General features: G+C 38.8%; 1 protein-coding gene across 1 annotated transcript; it reads left to right on the forward strand.

Annotated features, from left to right (window-relative positions):
• The first annotated feature begins 5,441 nt into the window (after nucleotides 1-5,441).
• LOC148013280 (uncharacterized) lies at nucleotides 5,442-11,554 on the forward strand. The gene is made up of 7 exons (XM_087667837.1): nucleotides 5,442-5,981; nucleotides 6,632-6,712; nucleotides 6,798-6,863; nucleotides 6,948-7,010; nucleotides 7,120-7,186; nucleotides 7,273-7,385; nucleotides 11,104-11,554. Exons 1-7 carry the CDS (start codon nucleotides 5,553-5,555, stop codon nucleotides 11,248-11,250), a joined length of 966 nt encoding a protein of 321 aa, XP_087523963.1. The 5' UTR covers nucleotides 5,442-5,552; the 3' UTR covers nucleotides 11,251-11,554.
• Nucleotides 11,555-12,995: the final 1,441 nt, after the last annotated feature.

Genomic DNA, 12,995 nt, shown 5'->3' on the forward strand with positions numbered 1-12,995 from the left:
ACATGTCTAGCCAATAATAAAAACTTAAACAAAAAATAGAGTGAGCCACTTGACTTAGTGCACATTGATATACATGGATCTATGCCTACAAAGTCTATAGGGGAGACATCCTATTTTATCACATTCATTGTAACTAGAAATATATGGGCTTTCACTATGGGTAGGGAAGATGAGGCATTGTCTTATTTTCAAAAAATTTGTTTGGCACTAGTAGAAAATTAATGTGACAAGAGAAGTGTCTTAGAATTGATAATGTTGGAGAATATGTATGTCATTAGTTCAAAAATTTTTGTGAAGTATATTGAACAAAAAGAGAACTTGTTACACCTGGTAATCCTACCCAAAATGGTGTTATAGACTGTATGAATATGACAAAAAATGAAAGGATATTGAGTATGCTATCTAATGTTGGTCTTACTCAAGGATTTTGGGTTGAAGCTATAGCAACTATTGTACATTTGATCAACAAGTTGCTAATACTACTTTGGATGGTGGCATTTTTTAAGAGATATGGTCAAGCAAGAAGCCCTCTTATGATCAGGTATTTGGCTATGAAGCTTATGTTCATATGCCAAAGGAAAAGTGTAGCAAGTTAGAACCACTATACACTAAGTGCATCTTTTTAGGCTATGGGTAGAGTGGTGAGATGAGTTATTGCCTTTGGATCCAAAAGATAGAAATATTATATGTAGTAATGATGTGATCTTCAATGACAATAAGATGCATATACAACTTTTTAAGGATGTGGAAATAAGAAATGTAACTTTTCAAGAAGTAGTGCTAGCTATTATTTTGCCACATAGGGCAGGTGCTAGTGCACCAAGTGAAGACAAAGGACACAAGTGAAGCTTCAACTAGTGAGTAAGAAGTAGGGAGATTTATTGAGCAATAAACTGAAATCCATATGATGCCTCGTGAGGAAAGAATGGAGGTTCAAATGCCCACTCTAAGTAAGCCCATTGTGCTATGCATATCTACTCATATCTCTTGTCCCCTCTAATAGTGTTAATCCTGTATGTACATGATATTTTGACGGCAAGGAAAAACAAGCATGAGATTCATGCATTGAAGAAAAGGTTACCTAAAACATTTGAAATGAAGGATTTGGGATATGAAAATCACATTCTTGGCATGCATACAATCAAAGATAGGATAAAGATATTGTTCTATTTGTTATCTAAGAACTATGCGAGCAAAGTGTTGCAACATTTCAATGTGGAGGGAAAGTGATTAGTACTCTATTGCCTCCATATGTGAAACTTACTGCTACTAATGATTATTCCAAATATAAGAAGAAGAAGAAGAAGAAGGCTAAAACGACCAATGTTGTTGAGAATAACAAATGATGCTTGGCCATAATGGCCAAATGTATGCCCATAGAGGCTGAATGTGTGCCCAAAAGAGGCTTGCCCATAAGTGGCTTGTATGGAAGATAGACAAATGATGTATGCTCTAGGAAGAGATGTTCAGAATCCCATATGCACAATGAGGAGAATGGTACTATCCAAAAAACTATAAAGGCATGCACTTGGTTTACACTCATAACAAGGCAATGGAACTATCCGTTTGAGTCACTGTCAATGTCATTGTCCACCTTACACAAGAATGTGTTTATGAGTCCAAGCTAATCTATCTTGGAACCTAATTCACTTGTGTAACCATCCTCCATAGGTTCTGCCATGCTCTAGATCCCATGTTTATAAACAAATGTTCCATATTCATCATGTGTGGGCAATCTCGTGTATGTTATGATTGCCATTCACTTGGACATTGCATTTGCATCAATGGGAGTAGTGAGCAAATCCTATCAAGAAGTATTGGAAAGCATTGAAAGGCATCTTGAGATACTTGAGTGGTACAAGAGATATGTGTACATGTTTTAGGAGAAGCAACAATGGTGTACTTGGATACACAAATATAGACTAGGTAAGGAATGTTGACAACAAAAAGTCAACCACATGATATGTTTTTACCTTGTATAATGGTGCAATCTCATGGATGTCTTGCTTGTTGTAGAAATGCATGACATTATCTACCACTAAAGCTAAGTATATTGCAGCTCCATAGAGATGCACAAAGAAGCCATATGGCTTGCTCGTCTAGTGGGAGACTTGAGCCTCAATGAAGAAAATGCTATTATTGCATAATGATAGTTAAAGTGCCACCGTGTTGACAAGAATCCTATGTTTCATGCGAAAACCAAGCACATTGAAGTGAGACATCACTTCATTCATTGGATCTTGAGGATAAGTGAGTTGGGCTTATCAAAGTTTAGTATACTCATATATATTATACCTCACACATTCTCTCATTCTTTTATCCCTCTTAACGACACATTGGCCTTTAAGTGGAAGGTTGTTGGGATAAAGGCCAATGTAGTTGGCCTCCCATATTACTCATTAACCCTAACTATATATGTACACACTCGTTCTTAAAGTGATAAAACAATAAGGTGTTGCACCATAAACATAGTGTCTCTTCTCTCTCTCTCTCTCTCTCTCTACGTGTGTGTGTGCACGTACGCGTGCAATCTCCATTCTTCTTGCAGCTCCAACAACAAGATCCATGAATGAGCTATCATAAAAATAGAAATATATACACAAACTCAAATGAAGGATGGAGAAATTATATTGCCAATTTTATTGAAAGAGGCTCCTAGATTTTCATAGGCCACCTGATTGCCCACTATGCCTTCATAGCCGAGCCTCTTAACATGACCCAATGGTTGTCCCCCATGAGTTCTATAGCAAGGTTGGGTCCATGATCATGCCCTCACCTGGCCTCTTTGAGTGTTTGCTCTTATGCCAGATCAGCACGTAAGCCTTGGCCTCTCCACTGTTTGATTCCCTTCCCCTAGAGAGGGAATGGAATATACAAAAAATAGTTTAGGAATGGAGCTCAAAAGTTAGCCTAAAAGCACACAATCTAAACACATATAGAGTTGCAAGAATAGATCACTTGTTTCACAGACCAAGCAAATCTTTTAAAGGTATGCACTACTTTTTCAAGGGCTAGGTTAACTTTTCAAAGGTATGCACTCCTTTTCAAGGGCTAAGAAACTTTTCCTCCAAAACTAGCCTATTTTCAAGGATTTGCATTATCTTTTCAATGTTTGGGATTATTTTTTCTTATAAAACTTTGGTAGGTAGAGTCTTAGTCATAGTGCCTGAATTCCATCTATGCACCAAAAAGAATGGGAGCTTAAAGTGATGATTGACCATTTAGTGAAATATCGTTAGAGGTGCTCACAAAAAAATAATTCAATACATAGCTAGTTATGACAGAACCATAGCAAATTTTTGAGATTAATGGAGACCTTTCAACCCTCCAAATCCATCCCTTTTTCTCAAGAGAACCTGAGAGCTTGAAAAGCAACTTCCCAACTCTTAATGAAAGCTTTAATGTCTTGTAGTAGATGGAGTAAAAAATTGTTACCTAGAGAGCAAGAAAGGGCATCGAAAATGTTGGCTCTACATGCTGCTATAGAATCATAGAGTCATCTCCCCATGTAAGCTTGATGATGCCCACGGCATTTGGAGATCACAGTGATAGCTAACATGTAGCTCTTCCTTTGTTGACAAGGGACTACTCTCACCATCCTTTGTAGATTGGACATGATTAAAGTAATCATTTTGTTTCAAAAAAGTGAGATTAAGTTTAAACATAGGGCAGGAATACACTTTCATGTTACATGTGACAGAAATGGAGATCACAAATTGGAACATGATTTGAATAGGAGAGTGCCTCAACCACATTATACCGTGGATTTGGGTGAATCCACCACCCCTCTCCATTTAGGTAGTACCTATCAAGTCTTGGAACTTACCAAGTTTTATTACCATGCTTGTTAAGGTATACAATCCACTCCATGCAACTTATTGGATGGATTAAATGTCATATTCCAATCTTTGATTAAGAGGGTATTCTTTGCTTGATGTGATTACAAAGCCACTCCCATATTTTTTCTCTCTCAAGTGATTACCATATTTTCTCTCTCTCAAGTTAGCTATTAGGAGCACATACACATGCACAAAGGCCGCCAAGCTACTAAAAAGTTACTTGCACCCTCAAGATATACCTAAAGTAAACTTGCAAAAATAACGAGGGGCCAAGAGACTCCCTAACTAGTAAGATGGTCCTGCCTTTAGCTTTGGTCTACAATTCAACAAAAGATCTATACCCTACAACAAATTTATCATTGAGTTGTTCATCATCCACCTTAACAGCTTGTGATGCCAATATTGGCAACTTATTTTACTTCAGAATCGCATTGCATGCATTGCTTTTCTCTTTGGAGCACATACCCCTTATGTTCCAAGATATTAGGGTTAATCTTTTTATGTTTTGTCCATGCAAGTCATAGGGTTATTGCTCCACTGTAGGATCACTAAGGGAAGTGTAGAAATTGGTAAAGGTTTGCTTATCCCTCGCCAAATTATTGAGAAAAATCTTACTTTGATTTTGCTTTTTTGTTTTCTTTTTGACATTTGCTACACTATTAGCACAAGAACCGGCATTCTCCTTGTTAGCATCCATATGCATCTTGGATTTGTTAGCATGCTTATGGGACAAAGGGTGGTGTTCTTGTTCTGTTTGCTTGCAACTTCAAATTCTTTTTATCATTGGCTTTAGATAGCTCCTACTGCTTGTGATATGTTTTGATGTGCTTCCTTAGGGGATTTCTTCTCTTTTGGTTCCTTGAGAATTTTGCCTTATCACACTCTTATTTCCGAGGCAACTCCTTACAAAACAACTTGATTCCTAACAAATATAGCATGCACTTGGAAAAGGTGAAAACTTAACCTCATAGATAATCTCAATACTTATTTTATGTAAAATCTAGCATGGATGTGAGCCTCAACCTATTTTGTATTGGTATCTCCCTATGCAAGTGCAAGAACAAGTGGAGCCTACTTTGATAGCTTGAATAGATGAGAGAGAAAGAGTTAGACGTGCGAAAGGAGAGAAACTCATCTCTCTCTACTACAAGAGAAATGATTGTGATGTATCATTTGGAGCCACGTCATATTAACTTGCTCGAGTTCACGAAGGATCACCAATTTTAGAGATACTCCATGAACCACACCAAGTTTCTACTTTTTCTGGCTCTAGGTTAACTGCCCTTGTCACATACATCTAACTTAGACTTAGCCAACTCGCCTCAATTGTTTTAACTTATGCATGACTTGGCTCTAACAAACTTGAAGTAAACCCTAGGAATCGATTAGGCGCAATAATGTGACTACGAAGTGATTCCATAAGCAAAGACAAGCTGACATTGTGAACTCTTTGTTCTCTAGGGAAGGCTTCTTGGAGCGAACAATATTAGCAAATCAAGCCATGACTTCCAAGATTGTTTCCTAGGCTTGTAGGGCCTATTTCCTTTTGCAAGTTCAGGATATGAGGGTAAGTCCATGTCCCCCATTTGTTGATTTCTACACCTTGGGATGAAATTGGGATGGAGACATCAATAGTCTAGATGTCTAAGGCTTAGGTGACCTCTTTCCCCATATATGCTGATTTCTGCACCTCGGAGGAGATGCAATCGTTAGATGTTTAACAGTCCTGCCCGGAGTTTCTCGCTAAACAGAACACTTCACTCCAGCCTCGTCGGTTCCCTCTCCAGCCTCGTCGGTTCCCTCCAAAGGGCAACCTCACAATCGCCAGGAGAGCTAGACCATCTCACACATACTCGCGAGGCCCGCACAGCTGCCTGGCCTGAAAACCATTCCATAGAGAAGCACAAAACTGCCAAGAGAACAGCGATGGTGGGAGCCACGCGAGAATCAGGAAGCCCTTTGCTGGAAGCTGTGTTTTTTGATCTGGATGATACTCTGGTGCTCACCCATGCCGCCGACAAGAGTGCCTGCAATGCTGTACAGGTCCTGCTTGCACAGCGCCTCCCTCCCCTGAATCATCAGGCTGTCGTGGATCAGTTCAACGAGCTGTTCATCACCGAGCCATGGGATCCCACACATCAGGTGTCTCCAATCTGTTGCACACTCTTTTGCTCCAACATTTGTCACCGTTCTGCATTGTATAGTTTCAAGCATTTCTTGCCAGGGTTCAAATCCTAAATGCCCAGGTCTCTGGAAACCCTAAACCCTAGACCAAGGTACTCTCCACTGTGAGATAATCTTGCAATATTCAGGCAGTTTCTACTGGGATTGCATTTGGGGTGGTTTCCTTGGTGAGAATCAGGGTAGGCTTTACTTTATTTCAGGGAAAATTCAAGCTAGAAGTTGGAGTACCACATTTTCCCCCAAAGACTGTTATCCCTCGGTCTATTTTGGCTACGCGGTCAATAATGTTGTTGTTTCTGTTCTCAGTGCCACGAGAATCTGATCATTGTTCAATCCACTCCTCATTTATACGAGTGGGCTGATCGGGACTTTGTTTTGAACTCCTCAGTGTTGAAAGATCTCCTGATTTGTATGCATGATAGGGAGCACTAAATCCATCAAGGAAAATTGTTGTCATCCAAAAACTTCTCCATATTGAAGCAAATATGGGCTTTTAATCTGCTAGTTGCACAGCATGCTTTTTCCTTTCTTAGTCTCTTCTTTCTTATTGTCTATATCAACTCTGGACCTTTTTATCAAGGACTTGTGTATTAGTATGTTGATTTCAGGTTGAGGTCACAGAGTGGAGAGCAAAGCTTTGGAACAGAGCCCTACTGCTCCAAGGAGTTGATGATATGAAGCTTGCAAGGGTATTTATAGAATGCTGGAGTTATTTATCCAAGTTTTGTAAAGAAGCATTGGCTTGAATTCTCCCACTGTTATTTTGGCCTCCAGGAATTACAGGATTGTTTTGACACTGAGCGTTTACTTGCGTTTCAGTGGACTGAAGGTGTTATACCGGTATTTTCAGCTTGGTTGTAGGGGTAAAAATTTAGACATGAATTTCACTGTAAAGTCTCTGATGTTATTTATTTCTAAACCCAGTTGGTAAAGAGGCTACAGTCTCAAGGTGTAAAAGTTGGGATTATTACAAATGGTCACCCCAAGGTTTGACATCTACTGTGCTACAGCTCTTACAGTTGCCACTTATTTGAGATTTAATCATTTCAAACCCAGAGTTACTTGACTAATGTTCTGCTTAACTTTTGTGTTAAAGGTGCAGAGAGCAAAGCTTAAAGCTTGTAGAGCTCATGAACTCTTCAATACCATACTGGTTGGAGGAGGCATGTATCATAATTTACTATCGAGGTAATTTGGTTTTGAATGGAAGGTACACATTTATCCTGAAACTTGTTGTTGTACAATACAGAAGAACCTGAAGGGAAGCCACATAAAGACATTTTTCTCAAGGCATGTAGGTTGGTTGCCTGCAATCCAGAAAAGGCTATGATGGTAGGAGACAACTTAACAACAGATATTCAGGTCAGATTTGTGCATAAAATGAATCGTTTCTTCCAATCTAGCATATGCAAGGATGCCACCTTCATGTTCTGCGCTCAGATGTGAACAGATCAACTGTAATCGTGCACCCTCTGGGAATTTACTTGTGGTAGGAGTGACATACAGTACACAAACACTGATGCATCATAATGTTGAACTATGTATGGGATGACCTGCCTGTCACAAGGTTAAAAATGTTTAGTAGCCATGGTTTTCTCCTTTTTGGCTTCAGTGCAATGAGCTGCAGCTTGATATCAGTATGATCTGCCTACCACACAGTTGCAGCAATGATTTGTGTTGGTTCCTTATGTAAAAAAGGTGCAGTTCAGCACAAAGAATTCACCAGTTTGAAGCCCCAAGGAAAAAATTCAGTTGCTCCAAAATTCCAATAATGACAATCAGAGAAGGAAAGTGCAAACAAGGAGCCGGTGGGTTGGATTTTCCTTCTCATGGCATATGTTCATTGGACTATGCATGGGGGTTTGAAGGGATTCAATAATGGTTAGATTTCCCAATGACAATTAAAGCTATGAAAGCATGGGCACTGACCAACCTGTTTGTTGAGGCCCTGCAACTTCAAGTCCTTCTATGAGTTTGAGTATCAATGAGTGTGGTTTGCAAGGTTGTTCAATCAAATATACGATGCAAGAGAATGTCAAGAACAACAATACATGTAAAAAGACTAGCAAGGAACATAGAAACTTTCAACTAAGATTAAAAGGAGGGTGGCAGAGCATAGTGAAGAAGAATAGGTATTGCCAACATTGTTAAAAGGCATGCCATTTTGACAATAAGTGTTAATCTAAGGCCAAGGGTACATAGCCCAAAACCTCCCATCCTTAGATCTCAGTCCCATCTAGTGTGGATAACCCTTGTCAGTGGAGATAGAGTGGTGGCAACACTCTAGTTTCTCCATATTTGGGTGGTTGGCAAAGCCGATAGAGACTAGAGGTGTTAGTAGTCTAGTCAACTCATGTGTGAGTTTGGGTCATGCCTTGCATTACTAGTGTATTTAGGCATTTATTGCTGGCTGATTGTTGCCATTGTTGGAGGGAGAGAGCCGGTGCCATTCCCTACATAGCTGTGACTTATTGTTGTATGCAACATTCTCTTGTTTGGTATATGGATTCCATTTCTCAAGCATTGTTTTGAGTTTTCTTTTTTACAATGGTCTTGTGTTTTTGTCTTTTGTCCTTGTGTTCAACAATTTGTTATAGCATCTGTTTATACTTGCATTTCTGCATACACTTCTGACATGGTATCAAATTTCAGGATCTATGCTTCTTTGTTGGTCCCTCCACTTGAATTTGACCGAAAATAGTTTCAGTCTTGTTGAATCCAAGTCTTAGAGCTTCTAATTTTTGGCATATTTCCTAAGGTTATTGGTAAACCCTAATTTTTATTGTGGATTAGGGTTTACAGCAGAGAAATCTGAAATTTCTCAGCCTTTGGTGATCAATGCTGTAATCTTTGGAGCAAGGTTGTAAAAAGGTTGGGAGATGAGAGAATGCTGAGGAGAGAGAAAATTCAAACTTTTTTTGCGAAAAATTGAAGAAAATCTGTCATTTATTGCTACTGCCTTGTCTCAACAGCTTGTAGATGTAAAGAATTGAATAAAATCAGTCATTTATTGGTATTGCCTTGTCTCAATAGCCTGTAGATGCTGCCACCTGCTATTGATTCGTCTTCTCTTGCCCTTGGCTGTCTCAGAATGTCCTCCAATGGTTGCAAATCAAACTATCAGCATCTCCTTCCTCTCTTTGCAGGCTGAATACACTAAAATGTCTCTCTCTAGCCTCTAAAGACGTTTTTCAGTCTTGCATGGGCGTTTTTGACAATTGATAGCCTTTCCAAATGGTTTTTCTAGTATTATCCATAATTAAATATTAAATATTAATTTTAATTATAAAAAATTAATCTAATAATTATTTTTGTGTCCTAAAAAATAATTTGACTCACCAATAATTAAATTGACTAGGCAACTTTCATTTTCGAGTGTCTCCGTGTCACCTTAGACCATCAGAGTGGCGTTAGGTACCATAAAACACCACTTTTCTAGTGTTACCAACTGACACTTATGGCCAAATGAATGACCTAGGCCAACCATTGGCACTAGATACTACCAAGTACTTGTGTGGCATAACTTATAGCAACTTTTGCCTTTGACATCCCATGATTTCCTCGGGTCTCGGGTTCGTAAATTTACTCTAATCCCAGTCACACCTCACATGTGCAACATTTACTTAACCATGTGATTAAAAATTAACCCACATGTTAAGTGAGGTTTCAAAAATACATGTCTCATGACAAGTTGCATGTTTGTGGATTTAGATGGGTGCAATGCAGTTGAGGTAAATTGCAGTTCTAGTGGGGGAGAATGTAGTGCACCTATGTCATGGTGAACAGCAGGATGGCATGGGTAGCAAAGGTTATGTGCAGGGCAGTAGGTTCATTGTGTCATGCTTGAGGAGCAGTTGTGTGCAAAGCAATAGTCATGTTGGCACTCCACAACCAATTGTTAGGTTTTGTGTTGTTGTTGGGGCAAGAATTGCCAAAGTTGATGTGGCAAAGCATTAATATTAAATTAATATAGCCAAGCATAAAAGGTTGTCAGCTGAAGTGTTTTAGGGCCTATTTAAGGGGTAGAAGACAGATTAGTGGTGTGGGCATTGAAGAGCTGCCTTGGAACGGATAGTTAAGGTAACTTTGAAGATTTGGAATGAGGTGTGCTGGGTCATACTTGGGCTCTCAAAGTGATGCTTGTACAAATCTCTATTTAACTGCTATAATATAGGATTTGAGAATCAATTCCACTTTTGGGTTCTCTCATCTTTTGGTTGCATTGTGCAATTGGGTGTCCTACATCAGACAATTAGATCTGGGCCAATAGTGGCAGTGCTTGTTTTATCATTCTGAATGCCTTGAGCATGTTTTAGCCCTGGAGACTATTATTGTACTGCTGTATCAAGCTGCCTTTTGTTTCAGTTCACTTTGCCAGTCTTAATTGGTGCTAAAAAAAGGTAGCAATGAAAATTTGGTCAGTGTTAGGTTTGGAAAGACTATGGACCAAAATGGACAGTAAATGCTCCTTGTGTTAGTAAAAGTACCATTGGAAGGACTCAAGACTAAGGAAAGCAGTTTTGGATATTCTGCACATTTGTGAAAGCAGGATGAGCACCCGAGATGAATCTCCTTTGTTAAGGAGTAATGAGAGGTAACTGTTAGAAATAGGAGGAAATTTCTCTACTCTCCATGTGATAATGCCATTTGCTTTGCCCAAAAACCAGAGTTGTAGGCTTGCAAGGGGGTCATTATACAGGAACATGGTTTTTTGCCAATGAGAGGTGGGATAATCTATACACAGCATACAACCAGAGATTGCAAGGGGAAAAGAGAAATCTGCAGGAAGATAGCCCTTTTTACTGAGTTTAGGAATGATATATTGCCAATGATAGGTAGCATGAACCATATATAGCATACAACCAGTGATTTCATGAGGGAGAGAGAGATCTGGAGGAGGATATACCGAGTTTAGTATTCAAAAACAACCCTGCATCTGAGCCCCTTTCAAAGTGGTTCCTCATTAAGCCTTCAAAGTGATGACATTTTTAAAAATTTTCTGTGGTTGTTTCTAGCGCTTTTATTAGACATGCCAATTCTTCTTGTAAGTGCTCACTGATTTTTCTGTTTGTAATTATAGGGTGGTCTAAATGCTGGCTTTATGGCAACGGTTTGGGTAAATGTTCATAAGCTCAAGGAAACAACAGGACAAATAAGGCCACATCACACAGTAACGGACATCAATGACTTGCAGCAAGTGCTGAAGAGTTACCAACTGTCAACTTGAAATATTTCATTGTCCCAGGCCTGCACCAGGAGTATTGAATCTCATTGCTCTCTCTAGGAGGATTCGGGGTATCATTTCTTTGGAACCATAATGAAAAGATAAGAATAAGGCCATATGCAAGGAGAATTGCAGGCTGCCAGTCCAAAAGAACTTCTTATCCAACATTCTCCATGTGTTCAGAGTTCCACAGCTCATATTTGTTCACTATATTCCATTCATTTGGATAAAGTATCAAAGCCAGTTTGATGTGCATCAACAGATTATATTCTGATTTCTCAAAGATTTCACATATTTGATCACAAAATTTGCCTCCTAGTCTTGAAGTTTCAAGCACCTTTATGCTAGTTTCTTCGAATTAGACTATACTTTTGTGTGGCTGTTGCAATCATATCCACAAATATATTTCTGCAGGATCTGGTACGCAGGCTGTTACAATTGTATCCAGAGATACGGTTTTGCAGGTTCCTAGATGCTTGTGACTTTAGTAAAGTGTTAAGCTGAATCCCAACCATAAAGTCGGGAGATCTAGAAGTATGACTGTCCATGTTCTTGGATGTAAGCGTCTTCTAAAATTTAAGCTCACTCCCAAACCATTTAAGTTCACATGTCTAGATTAGCTTGAAGTCCAAAGCATGTATGGAAACTAGGAAGTCTATACATGTGACAAAACTCTAGAGAACATGAATGCAAGATCACCCTGGGTAAAGCTGTAAGGTTAGTGTAAAAGCATGTACATTCATGGTAACACCAGGTTATAAATCCAAGTATACAGCATATTCATGTCAAATGAACCAATATTGCGTTATGTAAGAGCAAGATGCACAATAGTAATATAACCTTGGAGCTCATCCTATATATATCCTAATGCTGTTTGTGTAAGAGGTCTGAAGTACAAAGCATGCAACTAAAAGTTGTAACTTGTGTGGGTGACAAAGTAATAATTGCAAGAGAGCCCTAACACGAATTTGAAGCAACTGTAGTGGACGAGCACAAGGGAAGTTGTAATATGTTTAGTATTACAAAGACCCACAAAGATCCCAGTGTTTGGGGTCTATGCAAACATCTACTAGAGCACCTTGACATGTTTGTTCTTAAGATAATTCGGAGGTGTATATATGAGGCTAGGCTGATGTGAGCACGTTAATGTATGAAAAGCTGGAAATCATGAGTCTAGGTAAGCCAAAAGTATATGAATGTAAGAAATTGTGAATGTGCAAGGTTGTAAGAGATTACATGCCTGAATAACAATTTGTATTCCAAAGCATGTTGGATCTTGAGGTGTTTGCATTTAAGAAACTTGCAAAAGAAGTGCATAATTTGAAGTGCTAATAAAACTCTTGAATGTTGTGCGTTTAAGATAGGTGAATGAGTGAAACCTAGGCATCTAATGCAGGGTTGGAAGTCCACAATATCCTTGTAAACTAGAAGCCCTAAGGTTGAAAGCATATTTGAGAACCATCAACCCAATTGTAGAGCTAGAATGTAAATTCCAAAGCATCTTGTAACATTAAAACGGTGAATACACCTAAAATGATCAATGTGATTCACACACACAGATGATAAACATATGAACTTCAAAAGGTTGTCTAGACACAAATGCTTTGTTAGGATGATGAAATCATGGGAATCTCGTGAATATATTGCTCCAATGCTTTAAATTAGTTGATATATTGTTCAATCATAGGCAAGCATATTATCTAATAATCTATCAAACAAACATCATTGGTATAAATGATATGTTCACA

This window comes from Lygodium microphyllum, chromosome 26 (genome assembly GCF_053477565.2).
Source record: "Lygodium microphyllum isolate KBCC chromosome 26, Lygodium_microphyllum_v1.1.10, whole genome shotgun sequence".
Taxonomy (NCBI): Eukaryota; Viridiplantae; Streptophyta; class Polypodiopsida; order Schizaeales; family Lygodiaceae; genus Lygodium; species Lygodium microphyllum.

Excerpts from the sequence above, each read along its gene's own strand:
- LOC148013280 (XM_087667837.1), top strand. The coding sequence starts at position 5,553 with ATGTTTAACAGTCCTGCCCGGAGTTTCTCGCTAAACAGAACACTTCAC. Across the intron at positions 5,982-6,631 it reads CATGGGATCCCACACATCAG|GTTGAGGTCACAGAGTGGAG; the intron begins GTGTCTCCAATC and ends TGTTGATTTCAG. Across the intron at positions 7,386-11,103 it reads ACTTAACAACAGATATTCAG|GGTGGTCTAAATGCTGGCTT; the intron begins GTCAGATTTGTG and ends TTGTAATTATAG.